The sequence below is a fragment of the Aquarana catesbeiana genome, linkage group LG07 (assembly GCF_042186555.1).
Source record: "Aquarana catesbeiana isolate 2022-GZ linkage group LG07, ASM4218655v1, whole genome shotgun sequence".
NCBI classification, from domain to species: Eukaryota; Metazoa; Chordata; class Amphibia; order Anura; family Ranidae; genus Aquarana; species Aquarana catesbeiana.
The window spans coordinates 256,764,013-256,781,775 of NC_133330.1; the positions used below are offsets into that span (position 1 = coordinate 256,764,013).

Genomic DNA, 17,763 nt, shown 5'->3' on the forward strand with positions numbered 1-17,763 from the left:
CCTGAAGCTCAAAAAAATTACATGAGCTTTTTTTTGGCAGACTTCAAAAGAAAACGCCTGATATGAGCATTTTAGGAGTGTTTTCTGCTCAAACAGCAGCACTCCACCCCTAATTTCCTTTCCCTCTCCTCCCCCTAGTGCTTTCTATTGGCTAAACAAAAATCCCTGAAGCTGTTAAACACTTGTAATAAGCTTAAAAAACGCTCGTAATATACTTCTAAAAATGCTCAAAAACGCTCAAATAAAAACCCAGTAAATCGCTACGTTCAGATGTGAATGCAGCCTGAAACTGGAGAGTGCAAAATCTGGTGCAGCTGTACGTAGAAACCAATCAGCTTCCTTTTTTTTGTCAAAGCTTAATTGACCAAGCTGAAGTTAGAGGCGGATTGTCTACCGTGCAGATTTTGCACTCTCCAGTTTTAGTAAATCAACAGTCCACAATCCACAGTCACACCGCAATACTCTGCCCAAGGATCACTGACTTAGTCGATACATTGCTTATGGAATCCAGCAGAAGAAACTCACTGTCAACTGATCAAGAACACACACAGACCATTTATAAAAAAAAAAAAAACACACCTGAAAATCTCGCACCTTTTTTTCCTCCAGGAAAATTGCCTTACAGATTGTAGTGATAAACTCTGAAACAGCAAACTTCAAATAAAAAAATACATATACTGATACTTAAAAACTAACTCTTGCATTCACACTTGTTGCTTTAACCTCCAGTGGCATTATAAATAGACAGAAGGCACATAAATATGGAAAGGTGCAAGTACGGGAACGAAATTGGGGAAGGGCTTGAGAAACTGAGCTTAAGTTAACTTTAGTTCCACCCATCAAAATTGGGCATCAAATGTTCTTTCCCCTAGTAATTAAACTGCAAAAAAAAAAAAAAAAAAAAAAAAACACTAATCCTACTTAATGATCTCAAGGAGAAAACAAAATAGTTTCCATTTCCTTGCGAAAAATGTCCAGGAGCTGAAGATGAATCACATTTTTAGTCCAGCCCAATCTTGTCAAGTTGTGCATATGCTCCGAAAGATCTTCTATGTAGGACCAAAGTCAGACGTAAAAAAGAAAAAAAAAATCCCTATGATTATAGATTACCAGAAACTGCCGTAACACCAAAAGTTCCCACAGTCAAGTCTTTGTTGGTTTTGATGATGTCATGTAGACTAGGCATGGACCCGGACTTTGTGTTTATTAACGTTTTAAGGAACTTTCCTTGGTCCTGAAGTTTTGAGCGCCTGCGCTTGATGGCTCTTTTTTCGGTTTTAGTCTTTTGAGGCTGTCCATTACAAAGGGAAGAGCAGGCTGTGATGCCACAGAAATAGGACTCTTCTGACTGGGAAGAAGTCTCTGAACTGCCTTCAGAAGGTGGCCCTTTATAGGAAGAGTGATACACTTCCCCCATATTTGAGAAGTCTCTCTGGTTTGTGAATTGTTTCCTTGTCTTGATGTCCCCATTGGGAAGTGCTTTTAATGGATCCAACGGCTTCAATGTCTCAATCTTTTCAGTTTTATATTTGCAGCGCTTTTTCTGCAATACCAAAAAAGTTGACAAAATTAAAAAAAAAAAAAAAAACAACAACACATTTCGTTTTAAATGTACTACAGCACTCTTTAAAACAATTCTCTTAAATGGACTGTTTCTACAAAAAACTGCCAAAGCAGATAGTATACTTAACTTCCTGGTATGCAGTTATCTCTCACCATCTCTCTGTTCAAGCACTGAAGCCTTCATAAGATTCTTCAGCATTTAAAGCAGAACAAAACTTACAGGATAAAAACAAAAACTTTCTCCCTGCACGATAAAGCCATAACGCGCTAGTATGCATCACATACTAGCACATTATGAAAGACTTACCTTGAAACAAAGCCCTCTAGCGCAGCTTTGTCGTGGCTGCAGAGGCCTCTATCTTCACCAGGTCTTCCTTCCAGGTTTGTGGGCTGTAACTGATTGAATGGTCGAGTCATGATGACATCACTCCCACGGCACACAGCTCTGAAGGAACGGCACACATGTGCCGGTGAGGTCATCAGCTGCTGCTCACTGGAATATCTCCTAAATGGTGCATGTTTAGGGGATGCATTTTACCTGCAGGTAAGCTTTATTATAAAAGTTTACGTGGAGGTAAAAATAACATTCAGGAGTTTACTACCACTTCAACACTTCTAGGAGTGTTGGATGCATAGGTTACCTGCAGCAGAATGTGGTACCATCCTCCAGATGGAACCACAGTGCACAGTAGGGGACACATGTATCTAAACACTCCTAAAGTGCCAAATGCTAAAAAGAAACATGGGCCCCCAGCGAGTAAACAGAGTTTTCCTTTTTTGCAAAGAACTTCTTTGAGCAATCTTTTGGGGTAATGACAGTCACTTTAAGCTCACCATACACTTCACAATTCTCCTCTAGATTGACTGAACCAATGTAATCTAAAGACCCATCTACACTAGTATCCAGTTGGGCAGGCCCCCGTAGAAAATAGTTATAGGTAGACCTGAAGATTGTACTGTAATTTGTCAGAGTGTACCGTGAGTGGTGAATAATTTGGTTTTATTTACTGCAGCCTGCTCAATACCAAAATACAAAAATTAACTGAGAATACACTTTAAAAAAAATTGGGAAACTAGTGCTTATAAAACTAATTAGTGGTGTGCATGCATGTATAGTTCTTGAGAGTGATAAGTGTGTATCACAATATGACAAAAAGGTAGTTTAAAATACTACCATTCACAGTACAACAGACAATTCTAAAAAAGAGGAGGTAATCATATCAAGGCATCTCAGGACCTCAGTGTCAGCTTGGCACAATCTGCAAAGAATCAAAAAACTTAATACTGACCAGCATAATTTGGTTGTCTACACAAATATGTTAAATACAAACCAAAAAATTACCTTTTTTTCTGGAGAAAACTTCAGCGGTTCCACAATATATAAATCTTCAGGATCAACTGAAAAAAAATTAAAAGATGTTCAAATGACTGCAAAAGTAAATCCATGGCAGTTTTATTTGGATCCTTAAAGTAACACCAATCTCTGGCTTAAAAAAGCATGTATTCTTAATCCCAAAAATACCTTCTATTGCACTCAGCCTTCTCAAAATTCCTTTTTTTTGCTTCTGTATTCGGATTTCCTATTAGAGGGTGGCTACATTCCTTCTACATGGTCCCACTGTATGAAGAAAGGTAGCCACCCTTTTTGTGTTCCAAGATAGGACTAGAGACCACAAACTATGGACTACGGGATTTGTATTGCTCATTTCAAACAAAACAGAAGTTAGGGGGGAAAGGGAGGGGTGAAGGAGCTCACAGAGGACATTTTAAAGTGTTACAAAACACCATAAGTAACAATTTAATAAAAAAAAAAAAAAAAAAAGATTACAGGGCCCATAAGTGGTAACTTTGAATGGGTCATTTTGTAAACTTGCATTGTGAAGATCCCCACACATTTACGGCCTTGAATTCTGTGACACATAATCACTATGCCCTCAGAGTAGGCACTGCTGTGTCACACATTTCACAGAGCCAGCCTTCTGACACAGGGTCCACTGATAGCAGGCAGCAATGTACCATGGGATATGAAGTCCTTAGAAAATGGAAAAAGTAGACCACAGCAGAGAAGCTACAAAGTTTGCTGGGGGTTGCTGCAGCCACGATCTAGAGCTGCATTTCAGGTGTCACGATATAGGAAACCTTTGGCTTTCCAGTTGCGATACCACTACATGTCCCAGAGTGCCCCATTTTGCAAAGCACGGCTGTACAGCTCCTGGATCTCAGTCCATGCCACCACCAGTGACAACCAGTGACTACCTAGTTGGTCACCAGCCAAAAGGCACTTACCTGTATCCTCCAAAAGGGACAGCCCCTCCCTCAGAGTTCCTTTAAATGCAGCGGTGGCCAGTGACCACTCCCCACACGTCCCAGACTGGTGTTTGGAAGAACTCTAGGCTTCTTTCCATGAGCTCCAAGCTCTGCACCTACCCATAGCCAGCTGAGAGTGTGGTCATGCATTTCACTCTGGCATTAAGAGTGTGGGGAGCAGAAGCTGGGATGAGACGTGGAGTAGAACCAGCCTCTCTGTCCTCTTAATGCAGGAAATGCTGCAGTGCACTAGGAGAGGGTCACAGAAAGACTAAACTGACAGCCACAGGCAGTTACCGTATTTTGACTGACAGTTTCAGACGGTTGGCAACAATGATGCTTTACGTGGCAGTGTACTTGTAAATGCAGGTGGCTTTTGCATCAGCATTTATCTGCATACGGCATATTTCCCCTGAATATGCCATTTTTGCGTTTGGGTGAACATGCCCTTCGCATATGCATGAAACACGTAGACGCAGAAGCCATTTATAATGGCCACATGCAGCCATTCACCTATATACATGGCTCTATGCAGCACCTGTGGTATATATACATGGCTCTATGCAGCACCTGTGGTCCCCCAGGCACAGAAAATTGTCAGAAATTTTATGCTAGAAGACTTTTCTGCATGCAAATGTCCTTGTGCACGAAGCAGATTTTTGCAGCCTACATAGCTTAAATTAGGAACTTTGCCCTGGCGAAAATATAAAACCATGAAGAATGCTAAGTGACTGCATGGTTTTGTCTTCTAAACTCTGTCCTGCCCAATGCAAGACAGGCACACCCACAGCCTGAACACTGAGCTGTTTACAGTTATTTAGCAAGGTTTTTATTCCTCATTTTATGTAGGCACAAATACTGCTTAAAGTGATTGTTATTTTTATAGGAAAAAAAAGACTTTACAAACATGTTATACTTCAATGCTCTGTTGCACAGAGCAGCCCAGATCCTCCTCTTCTGTGATCCTGGCCCCTCCCGTCGAGTGCCTCCACAGCAAGCAGCTTGCTATGGGGGAGCCTGAGCCGATCCACAGCTCCCTGTATCCAGACACAGAAACCCAACCCCCCTCTCTCTCCTGATTGGCTAGCTGACATTGATTGACAGCAGTGGAAGCCAATGGCACCGCTGCTGTATCTCAGTCAATCAGGAGGGAGAATCTCGGACGGCTGAGGCACTCGTGGACATCGCTGGACAATGCATTAAGATAAAAAAACCTTCTGCCTTTACAATCGCTTTAATATTAAATATACAGTTATTTCAAACCTGTTTGACATCAGTGCGGTTCATGGAAATAATTTCTATAAAGTAGGGTTTTAGGATAAGAAGATCTAACCAGACAGATTACAATGAGGTGAGCTGGAAAAAAAAATGCAAAGTATAGCATAGCCTTCTTAAAAGAAATGGCATCTGCATAGAATTGTATCTATGATGTAATTTCTGTTCTAAACTTAGTACAACACAAACGTTTGTTAAATGTTCTTATCCACAAAGTAGAAACGCTGCTTGCATTTGGTCTTTTTTGAAAACTCAACAAATTAAAGGTTCCTCTGCCATTCAGAAGCGGCTGGGGACTTGAGATTTAACATAACTAACCATCTGTGTACCGCGCTAGCAGTTCTCAATATCAGTCGCAAACTAGGATTTGAACACTGACTGTGCTAACAAAGTGGTAAAAATCTAGAAGCTGGGCTACTGCATTCTACATTAATGAGGGAAAACTCAGTATGTCTTTGTTAATGAGGACTGATAGTTTCCTCTCATTTGAAATTATTCAGAGAAGTCCTGCCCTAGGAGACCTGCTAAGAACAAAACAGCCACCAGAAGGCAATACACACATTTTGTGTGTGTGTGTGTGTGTGTGTGTGTGTGTGTGTGTGTGTGTGTGTGTGTGTGTGTGTGTGTGTGTGTGTGTGTATACACACTAGATACTCCATGTGAACAGAAAAACAACACACATAGGTTAAATTTGACTGCAAAAGTGGAAATATATTTTAGACTATAAACAGATTACCTACCTTCTTTACTTGACAGCTGAAATGACTGGGAACGAATCAACGGTAATGTGGTTCTTCGCTTAAGATTCATATCATCGTATGAAGAAAAACAACTAGGGTAAAAAAAGTTACCAAACAAAAGTTTACCATGCACGTTTCCTGATGACAGAGAAACTATAAACACAGCAGAGATAAATCATGTGTATATATTACACAATTACAGATTACATTTCATTATTCACTTAGGAATATTTTAAAGATTCTGCCCACACAAATCAGTCAATTATTTTGCAAATTTGCAAGATTGTTGAATCGGCCATCAGCTTCTTACATATATGAAGGAGCCTGGATTCAAGACTTCTGCAATCTGCGTTCTTACCTCCGCCCATGTGCTGAAAGGACTTCAGTCCAGCAACCGTTCCTAAATTTTAGATTAAAAAGTGAGACCACCCATTTCACTGATCAGGGCTGAGCTTTGCTCCAGGCCAGACCTGGACCCTATGTTTGTCAGCTGACTGAACCTGCGGGTCCTGGCCTTGATGCACTGTGGGAGGGGGTTTGATGGATGCCCTTTTAGGCCCCCCTCTCTCCTGCGTGGTCTGGCTAGGTGCAGGGGGATCCAAGTACATTTTTCAGCGATTTTTGTAGGGCCAGTACTGACTAGGTTTCTTTGCAGACCTGCATATAGTGCCCTTGCTGGCCGGAATTTACCCCCTTTGTGGCGATTGCTTTATAGCCAAATCTTATTATACCCTGTTTGGGTTTTTTGTACAAGTTTATATGTCTGTACATATGTTAAAAATGAAAATTAAAAAAAATATATATATATAAAAAAATGAGACCACAGCTAGTCTGCAAAAGTCTTTGGACAATTTAAAAGGGATCCTGTCACCAGCTTTAATAAATGCAGGCACAAGCATAAAATGAGTCAAGTATTTTATGCGCTTGCAACGTCTCTCTGAATTTGCTAGAAAATATGTCTGCTTTGGTAAGAGCCGATTCTCTTGCACATCCCCCTCTCTCCTTGCATGTCATAGCCCTCTCTTCTCCAAGATGGTCTGTCCAACTACTCTTTGCTTGTCCAGCAAAACTACTCCTCCTTTCATCTCTCCCCAAAAGTGAATACTAGAGAGTCCTCTGAGGCTGCTGACATCACAACCAAAATGGTGGCGCTCAGCAACAGGCACAGGGTTTTTGGATGTCTACATAAGAGATGTAAATAACATGCCTAAAATAATGTGAATGCACATTTATTCTTATGGGAAGATTATTGTTGAAATGAATGATCAGGTGATGGGGTCTCTAAGCTACTGGGCAATTTAAAAAAAAAAAACAGTGTCTAAGTGAAATATCACTTTTGCATCAAGAGGTTTCACACAAGATCAAAAAGGAAAAAAAAAAAAAAAAAAAAGAGCACACCTTAAAAACAAAAGGAGCACTGTATGGTTCAGGAGAACACATCCTATATATAGTATAAATTTAGATAAGGAATATTTTTGTACTTCAAACTTAAGCTGGCCATACATTATACAATTTTCTTACTCAATTTCCTTTAGATTTACATTCAACTATTTAGTGCAAGGGCCTGTCTGATTGCAAACAAATTGAAACTGTTTAGGTCTGACCTTGTATTATATGGTTTTGGTAAATCTAAAGGAAAACTGTACAAGAAAATTGTATTATGTACGGCCAGCCTTAGGGTGCCTATACTTTGCTTGATATTTGCAAACAGAACAGATTTAAAAGTAGATTTCAAGGTTTGAATGCACTTTAAATAGTTCATTTGGGCCAAGTCAGCCCAAACCATTTCCAATAATAAATGCCGTTTGTACTGTAATATACTATGTAATATTAGCAAAATACAGTAAACCACGCTGTGTTCTGGCAATACTCTGCTGAATTAAAGAGTTGGGCTGAGTGCTACAAGGAAAAGCCTTGTATTTTTTTATCCATTAATACAAGGCTTCTTCTGACTGGCTGAGATGGAAATGGTGATGTCATTCACCAGCCTCTCCACCTCAGCCAATCACAGGAAACCTTGTATTCAATAGTAACAAATTGACAACTGCTTTCCCAATTTTATTAATTTTTTTTTCGAGGAACTGGAACAAAATGTTTGCTGTACCTTTGAAACATTTACCTTCCATCCTAATCAGGGAGAACATCACTGAGTTCAAGTGGAGAGAAACAGGGTCAGAGGAAAAAAAACACAGCCCAAAAATGCCAATAGTGTAGTATTAAAAAGGAAATGATCAATTTTAAATAAAATGCACTCACAAGGAGACTGAGGACCGCTTAGGTGGTGAGAAAGTCTGTGCTGTGACACCTTCCCTGTCGAGGCAGGTCCAGTGAACACTCTCCGGATAGACATTTCTTCACCCTGGCCAAGGTGCTGGATGTACAGTCTGGAATCATCACTGCCCGCTGTGGGAGCCAAATGGGGAAGACCGCAAACTAGGAAGTCCGAGTGTCGGTGTTCCATCAAGAAATGCTCCCCTTCTAAAAATGCCTCAGAAGGGTATGCGCATGCGCAGTAACTAACATCACTCCAGCTGAAATGTTGATTGGCTGGAGTAACGTCAACACGGCGCACACGCAGATCATCGGAGGCAGTATTCGAGCGCTGAGGGAGAATGTAATTGTCAGATTCTGCCTCGCTATTGCGGGGTGGGTTGTGGGTGTCTTGAAGGGTGGGTTTTGTGTGCGTTTTAACCTGCCCTTAGACACAGCCAAAACATGCCGGTTATCACACTGAACCCGCCGTACAACAGGCAGAAAGCACGACGTTCAATACAGGCAAAACCCTCCCCACCAGAGCGAGGCAGAATCTGACAAGTACGTTCTCCCTCCGCTGTTTGCATAGTGTCGGATAATGCCTCCAACCACGTGCGCATGCACTGTGTTGACGTCACGCCAGCTGATCAACATATCAGCTGGCGTGACATTTGTTACTGTGCATGCACAGACCCATCAGACCCTCAACCTGAGGTTACACCTTACCCATGAGTAGCTTTGTGTTTCAAGGAGGCATTCCTCTAGTAGCCTGCCCCAACAGGGAAGCTGTCACAGCACAGGCTCTCTCACCACCTGAGCGATCTGCACTCTTGTGAATGAATTTTATCTTCAATAAATTGATAGTTTTCCATTTTAATACTACACTGTTGGCATTTTTGCGCTGTTTCCCCAACCCTGTTTCGTACAGTACAGCCGGAGGTTACCAATCCCGTCCACTCAGCAGCATCTTCCAGCCTTTAGTAGTAGTATTGCAATAATTACAAAGAGGCTACCCACACCTTTTTTAAATCAATCATTTTCATCTTCTACTTTGCTTCAGGGACAGAGCTTGAGCTCTGCAGATTCTGTGGTCTGTGCATAGTTTGACAGATAGCTTGTACGGAGTTCAAGTGGTACTTTCGGTGAGACGTAAGCCTAGCCAAATGTTTACAGTCTACTTGAACATATGCTAGCAATACACTTGTAGACTGGGACAAAAGACAAATCACTCAATTTCCTTATCCACATCAAATAGCTTGGATGGAAGAGTCTTCACTAGAGGTCAACCGATATGGGTTTTTCTCTGGCCGATGCCAAAGCCGATATTTAGAAATCGCGGTGGCCGATGGCCGATATATGATGCCGATTTTTTGGGGCTGATATATTAGGCCGATTTTTTTTTTTTTTTTTTCCCTTCATCTCATAAAATCTAACAGTTAGACCCCTTTCACACTGGGGCGTTTTTCCAGGTGCTTTTGGGCTAAAAATAGCGCCTGTAAAACGGCTCCCCTGCAGTCTGTGTGAAAGCTCGAGTGCTTTCACACTGAGGCGATGCGCTGGCAGGATGTTAAAAAAAAGTCCTGCAAGCAGCATCTTTGGAGCGGTGTATACCACCACTCCTGCCCATTGAAATGAATGCGCACCGCTGCCGAAGCGCCTGCAAAGCGTTTCGGCAGCAGCGCATCAGGGGCGCATTTAACCCCTTCTTCGGCCGCTAGCTGGGTTATAAGCGCCCCGCTAGCAGCCGAATAGCGCCGCTAAAATGAAGGTAAAGTGCCGCTAAAATTAACAGCATTTTACCGTCAACGCATGCCCGCACCAGTGTGAAAGTAGCCTTAAGTAATAAGTGATACAGAAATTGTTTTATATTTAAACATTTATTAAACAAAACAAACCTTCAATCAGTTCACTTGTATGTATAATTTAGATTAAAAAAAATAACTATATCTTAAATATTAAATACACAAAAACAGGTAATCAAAACTTTTGGACGAAAAAAAAATGGGCTAACTTTACTGCTTTTTTTTTTTTTTTAATTTCATTAGTGTATTTTTTTTAAAAAAATTGCGTTTGAAAGACCGCTGCGCAAATACCGTGTGACATAAAATATTACAACAACCGCTATTTTATTCCCTAGGGTCTCTGCTAAAAAAATATATATAATGTTTGGGGGTTCTAAGTGATTTTCTAGCAGAAAATACAGGATTTTTACTTGTAAGCAACAAGTGTCAGAAAAGATTTAGTCTTTAAATGGTTAAACTGAAAACTTCTCCACAGAGTTCAGTCTATTGATAAAAGAACCTGAAAGAGATACAATGTATCTTCTTATCAGACTTGGCAGGCTGCCCAGAGGAGGAGAGAAGAAAACTTCAGACAACTTGCAATTGACTTCAATTACAGAAGTCATTTGCAAGTCCCTGGCTTTTTTTATCAGCACAATCGGCTGATGCTGATTATCGGCCGGCCGATATATCGGTCGACCTCTAGTCTTCACTGCCTGCTGTATTCATACAGCCGCAGCACTCGCAGCTGTGTGAATACCTGCACAATCACTACACCTGACCGGATGCAGTCGCTGTTCGGCCGACAATTTTTCAACCGTCTCCTTTGGTTTTTGTCAAATTTTGTCACCAACTAGCTATATTTTAGATTCAAACAAGGAAGACACCGCTACAGTCCAGATGCACCGGGTGCAAGCCATGGCTTGCCACCGATGATCAATAGGAAGAAAAGAACCGCTTCACACCACAGAAACTTTCCAATGATTTTATTCCAAAAATAGCAAATGACAGCCAACAAAGACAGTGTCCGAACCCAGGAGGTGACACGTGCGTTTCACACTGACCTCAGTGCTTCCTCAAACCTTTGCTTGGGGTTCGGACACTCTGCTTTGTTGGCTGTCATTTGCTATTGTTGGGATAAAATCGTTGGAACGTTTCTGTGGTGTGTAGCCAAACTTTTCTTCCTAGCTGTATTTAGAGATAGTTGGAGGCTATATTTGCATGTGCAGCTACATGCCAACAGTGGCAGTGTACTGTAGGATTTGTACAGAGTACAAATATAACCACTGCCGCTGACAGTTGGAGCTGTTTACACACAGTGTGTACAGGTAGCATTTACAACCATTGGCAGGATTCCGATTCTTGCTTCACAGCCTCCCCTGGCCGCTGCTATTCAGCCATCTAAATGTAGCCCAACACCGCTCAAAGGCATAATAGAGCAGCCAGACATGCAGACACAATCCAACTGTCCTCCAGCAAGAGAGATCACTACTTCATAAGGTCCTATTTACACTTCGGCATTTTGGGGGCACGTGCAGAAAAGCCCAACATTCCTAACCACTTCAATACCAGACACGTTTAATCCCCTTCCTGCCCAGGTCAATTTTCTGATTTCAGCGCTGTCCCAATTTGCAACATCATAGACAAAATTCATTTTTCCTTTTTTTGGACAGATATAGATTTTTTTATGGTATTTAATCACTGCTTTTTTCTTTTTTGTAAAAAAAAAAAAAAAAAAAAAAGAAGAACATTTTGGAAAAGAAAACAAAAAAGTGTGGTCTTAGTTTGTTATAAAATTTTTCAAATCTTTCTTCATAAATTTAGGTCAAAATGTATTTCATGATATATTTCTCAGTGATCAGCACTGTCCTGAGCAATTACTTTTATGAATGGCTGTGATTGGTCAACACAATAGTACACAAATAAATGGCTATGAATGATTGTGAGGACATATGACGTCCACCCAGGATGGAAGCAGCCATTAGACTATAGGCCGGACAGGAAGCAGTTTATGGTACCCCAAATATGGATAGCAGTTGCATGTTTTGCTGTGCGAAAAATGCACATCGCAAAACACACTTGGCTCAGTGTTAAAAAGAAAAAAAAAAAGGATGTGCATGAGCTACTCTGGCACGTTTTCCATGTGTCCTATGTGGTTGTATGACAGACAAATCAACAGTAAAAAAAAAAAAAATAATTGTTGCACAGCTGTGAATGCAGCTTATACAGTCATCACAGAAGGTTTGTAACCTGTACAGCTGATTATCTTTACAAACTGATTAGTCAGAAAAGGGGCAGATTTCACATACTAAGAGAAGCTCTTGGAGAGAAGACCATCGCTACATCACAGCAGTATCCGATTGTTAAACTGGTCCCAGATACTTATGGAATATATAGGGTTTGCAAAACAGGCTTTGTATCTGCCAAGTATTATCCTGGAAATAACTTTAGAACAGAGAAAAGCTTCTGTTGGCATAACAGCAGCCACCTTGGTAACTCAATTATATGTATATACCAAACATTAAAAGAGTAATTGTGTATGCAGACCTCTAAATAACCAGAATCCTAGGCCTCTAAGCTCCACATACCACCATTATGATAGATGCCTGAAAGATGGCATCACTGTACTTACCGTTTGGGACTTGGGTAGTTATTGCTTTTGGGTATTTTTGATAGGTAGTCATCGCTGAACTGTGATGTGTTCCGACAACGTTGTAAACAAAGCAATGCTACCAAAACAACGCAGAGCACTAGGGAGATTATTAAATAAGTCTGCCGATCAAAGACCTGTAGTGCAAAATAAAAGACATTTATCAGTCACCGTTAAGATAGCATGGAAAGGCAGTCTTAATTGTTGACCTGGGCTGATAAAGGGAATGATTCAGAAAAATACAGAAATAAAAAACATGACACTGAGTGTTTTTAGGAAGACAGGCCCATGTGTGTATGGACAATAGAGAAGGAAAGTCCTTCAGCAGAGTTATTACTACCAGATGTCTGACCATTATCTTAAGACCACGAGTCACATTATGTTAACACCACATATAAAATATCCATGCACTGAAGGATCTTTCATATTAAAGTGTTCTACTGCAATGTGTTCATGCAAACGTGAGCTATGGCATGCCATTCATTATGGATGAACTGCAAATGCAGCACAATGGATGAAAAATATACATGACACTTTTTTCAAAATACTGCATACCGCAAAGCACTGTATATGGTGTATATTGTTTGTGTGCTGTGGTGCGTTGGGCAAAGAAGAATGAGAAGTCATTAGGAAATTGTTATAACTGCCCAAAAATTCTCAGTTAAATAGTGGTCATTAAAGTGCCACTAAAGGCAAGCAGAGGTTGCTAAGGTTTCTTTGAGAATTTTCTGACTCAGATAAGTTATCACTGATCTTTTTAGCTTTCAGTAAGGGGGTTAATCATCCCAAGGAACACAAGTGCAAGGAGTATGCTTCCCACTGATCATCACACTAATGTATCATGAGTTGTAGATATAGAAAATTTTAGCAGGGGTTCCCTGAGAGTGGAAAGTTATTTCAAGGGTTCCTCAGAATTAAAAAGGTTGAGAAAGGCCGCTTTAAACATTTCCACGATGTTATTGCATAGAAGAATATTAAATATTATTTGAATTAGGCTGAGCTCTTTAACACTGCAGTAAAAAAGGATTTTTTTGCATACAAGCGAGTCCTTTGAGGGCTATCGGAAGTATTTAATCCTTGGGTTATACTGCCACCTACAGGAGGATTGGACACGGGAAAAATATTTGTAGGCCAGCTCTTTATAACCACTTCTACTGCCAACACACTTCAGTTTAGTAACAAAGTAGTGCTGACAGCATGATAAAAACCAGAAGGATCTGTGCCTGTGAATGGATTCCAAAAAAAAAAAAAAAAAGGATTTTATGTTAAGTAAAAAATCCACAGTGAATCTCAACAGTCATAGGATTAATATCTCAATGGAAGGCCGCAAACGGATATTCATATGCCATGTGAGGAATAGATGAAAAAGACTCACATAGCGTAATAACGTAGGTACTGGTTTATTGAACATATTAATAAGCAAACTCAAATTTTTGTAGATCATCAACAGTATCAAAGATCAAGTAGCGGTAATGGTGAGGGGTCCACCCAACATGTTTCTGCTAAAGAGCCGTCATCTGATTGGAATCAGGCAGAGGGACAGAATAACAATGCATGGTTGAGGTGAAAGGCAGAAACTACCTTAGGCAAGAACAAAGTCTTTGGTCTCAACATCACCTTGTCCTTATGCAAAACCAGACAGGGTTCTTTGCAGGAGAAGTCCACCAGTTCAGATACTTGCCTCACTCAGGTGATAGCTGCCAGAAACACCAACTTTTGGGAGCAATTAAAAGGAGGAATGTCTGTAATAGGTTCAAATGGTGGTTTCCAATGCACAAAAAAGAACCAGATTCTGGACCAATGGAGTCACAGGTGAACAGACAAGGGAAGCTACATGAGAGACCCCAGTAAAAAAGTCTCATCAAGAATGAGAGGCCAGCAGCCTCTGACGTAGGCTTGATCCACATCCAGCTGCAGGAAAGAATTGGGATGGAGACACACCAAGTGAAATACACCTTTCACATCAGATGATGTACCTTAAGGGAAGTACCTTAAGGGAAGTAGAATTCCAAGCTTTACCACCACATGAATTGCCATGGTGAGATGTCAGGTTCCTCTTTGATAATCGATGTACGTTACCATTGTCTGAATCCAGATCAATGACTCTCCGAGCAGAATGGTTTAACACTGCAGAGGCAGCACAAACGCTCAAAACTCCAGGAGTCCCATAGCCAGATTCATGAGTCACCAAGCCAGGCACAACCTCATACTCTGCACAAATGAACTGGTTTGTACAGAGAGCAGATCAACTTGTCCCACAATGACAGAATGTTTTGTTTAGACGTCTAGTGGGAAACTGGGCATATGGCTACCATCAGGACCAGAAGTCTTACACAAAAAGCAGAGTCTAAGAAAGTTCTGGACTGGAGAGTTTGAATCTGAAACCAGAGTGTCTGAAGTTTCATCTGTAGAAGGAAAACTCTGGCCTGAGCTGAGTCCAGCAGGTGACCCAGATACTCCAAAAGACGGGTTGGTTCTAGATGCGATTTATGAAGGTTTGCAATTCATCTGAACCTCTAATGTCTGGGCAGCCAAAGCCACATTGTCCGACAGAGCCCACGCCACCTGTTCCATCAACAGGAGGCAGTAATCCACAAAGGGGATGCCAGTCGAGCATAGCAGGGAGAGCAGCTTGGTAAATACCCAACGTGCAGATGAGGTGCTTAAGGACAGGGTTACAATCCGGTAGTGCAGGGGCCCCACAGAAAAGTGAAGGAATAGCCAATTCACTGGAAAGGTAGTGACAGATGGGGATAAGCATCTCTGATGTCCACAGAAGGCAGCAAGTGTCCCTGCTGAAAGAAGGCAACAGATTAGTTTCTGTGCAGAATTTTTGGACCTGAATGGAGACATTAACAGCTTAAGAGCCCTTTCACACCGAGCCACCCATAGCGTCGGCGGTAAAACGCCGCTATTTTTAGCAGTGTTTTACCGTCGGATTAGCGGTGCATTTCAGTCGCTAGCGAGGCGCTTTTACCCCCCGCTAGCGGCCAAGAAAGGGTTAAAACCGCCCGCAATAGCTGCGTTTTGCTGGCGGTATCCCAGCGCTGCCCCATTGATTTCGATGGGGAGCAGCGGTGGAGGAGCGGTAAACACACCGCTCCTTCACCGCTCCAAAGAAGCTGCTGGCAGGACTTTTCCTGATGTCCTGCCAGCGCAGCTCTCTGGTGTGAAAGCTCTCGGGCTTTCATACTGGAGACAATGCTGCAGCTGTTTGAGGGCGGATTGCAGGCGCTATTTTTAACGCTATAGCGCCTGCAAAACGCCCTCGGTGTGAAAGGGGTCTTAATATCCAGACAGCGGTAACAGTCAACAAAACCTCTAAAACCATTGTGCCACAGGAAATGGGGCAAAGACACCCCAATTCAGAAATGCTGGGAGGGCTTGATCAAGACCTGCTCATCTCTACAGTGCCAAAAAGGCTGGAGCAAAGAAAACGCGAAAGACAGCATGCAAAACTCTTATTTGTAGCCCTGGGATAACACACTCGGCACCCAACCATAAGAAATGTAAGCTGTCCAAGTGCCAGTAAAGGTAACAAACTGTCCCCCAACTCTAGAAAGTGGCAGCGCACCTTCATACAGTGGAAAGCTTGTTTGAGGATTTGGTAGACTAAGTGCCAGGCCTTAAGGGTGGACGAGCAACCAAGTTTGGAGGGCCTTGAGAAGGAGGTCAAGGGATTGGAGAAACAAAAAGGGGCATTTAGCAAAGCGGGAAAAGGCCACACAGTCCTTTCCTTAGGTTTCTTCTGCTTAGGAAAAAGAAGTGCTCACCACCAGTAGCATCCTTGAGGTTGTCAAGAGCTGGTCCAAAGAGATGCCATTTCTTGTAGGCCAGCAGATCAAATGCTTTTTTTTTTTTTTAACAAAAAAAACTGTTCCACAGTCCAGAAATTTAGCCAAAGTGCTTTATGTATATCTGCGGACATAAAACACATGCAAGAAATGAGGCAGGAGGCTTCCAGCACATTGGAGATAAAATGTAATGCTTCAACCACCTGCTACATACGTTCTATAATCAGTGGTTAGATCTCTTTTGAGCAATTTTAACTAGTCAGACAGGTTTTGAAAATGTAAGGTTCAGCCAAAGGGTAGGACCCACAAGTGAGAAGAAAGCTCAATAAAGGGCTTTTGGTTGGGTAACCTTAAAGAAAGGCATGTCCCCTACCAGAACTGTAAGCCCTTGGTCAAGAAGGGACACTGCCAGATCCACAGTGAGAATAGACCACTTTAGTACGAACTCAAACGCACAAGTACATGCTCATCCCCTAGTTTCAGAGCAGTGCGCACTGCATCATAAGAGCCAAAACAGTGTCTTTTAATTTGAGAGTAGCAGCATTAGACTGATTCCCCAAAGGTAAGCTTCATCAGTCAAGGACTAGAAAAACTTAGAATCAGTCTTGATGTTGTAAGAACCCATTAAAAGCTGTGAGCAAATCAAAATATAGAATCTTCAGGAGAGGGTGCGGGAGCGTGCTTGTGACCTCTGCAATTAGTATATAAGTGATGTGGGTTAAAAAAATTTGCATAACTGTAGTAAAAAGGAGGATTCAGCCACAACTGATGGAGCAAAAGAGCAACAGAGACCGGATAAGTGGCACCAGTACGCCAGGCTGCAGATGTCAAATTAGCCAATGTACTGTGAGCTGGGGGAACACAGTACAGTGCGACCGTCTCTTGTCTCTCCCACCCCCGGTGTCTAGGTTCAGACATGTGGTGGCCACATGTCTGGAGCATTTAGTGTGTGGGCAGTGTAAAGGGGCCCTTAGAGTGGGAACAGGACACTGAAACACAAAGCTACAAAATGACATGTCTCCCAAGTGCTAGTTGGAATGCCTTTTAGGACATATTACAACTGAAAGCCAATATTAAATAATCCAATAGTGACTCACCTCCTGTTTTAGGTCAGAAACTGAGACAGACAGATTAGAGACTAAGAGGGTCATGTTGAGGAGTTGAGCTTGTAGAAGTTGTATAGACTCAGTTTGCCTTTGATCCTGACAACAGATACATAAAGCAAAGGTTATTTTATACCATGCATGCTCATTTATACAGTACATAGGATATAATGTTCAGTATTCATGATGATCATCAGCACAGACAGTGAGCACACATTTGGATCACAGAAGTTTAAACATGTGGCATCCAGATCACTTCTACAATATGAGCTTGTTTTAGCAATGACATGTCCTGGA

The 17,763-nt window shown here is 41.7% G+C and overlaps 1 protein-coding gene across 1 annotated transcript in view; it reads right to left on the reverse strand.

Annotated features, from left to right (window-relative positions):
• Nucleotides 1-582: 582 nt before the first annotated feature.
• The window catches only part of SUCO (SUN domain containing ossification factor), a 163,867-nt gene continuing 146,686 nt past the window's right edge, over nucleotides 583-17,763 (reverse strand). Inside the window, exons 19-23 of the mRNA XM_073592035.1 lie at nucleotides 17,461-17,565; nucleotides 12,552-12,706; nucleotides 5,886-5,977; nucleotides 2,906-2,961; nucleotides 583-1,543 (exon numbers count right to left, since the gene is read on the reverse strand). Coding sequence (XP_073448136.1) covers nucleotides 1,100-1,543; nucleotides 2,906-2,961; nucleotides 5,886-5,977; nucleotides 12,552-12,706; nucleotides 17,461-17,565 — 852 coding nt within the window. The 3' untranslated portion in view covers nucleotides 583-1,099. The remainder of the gene's footprint in view (nucleotides 1,544-2,905; nucleotides 2,962-5,885; nucleotides 5,978-12,551; nucleotides 12,707-17,460; nucleotides 17,566-17,763) is intronic.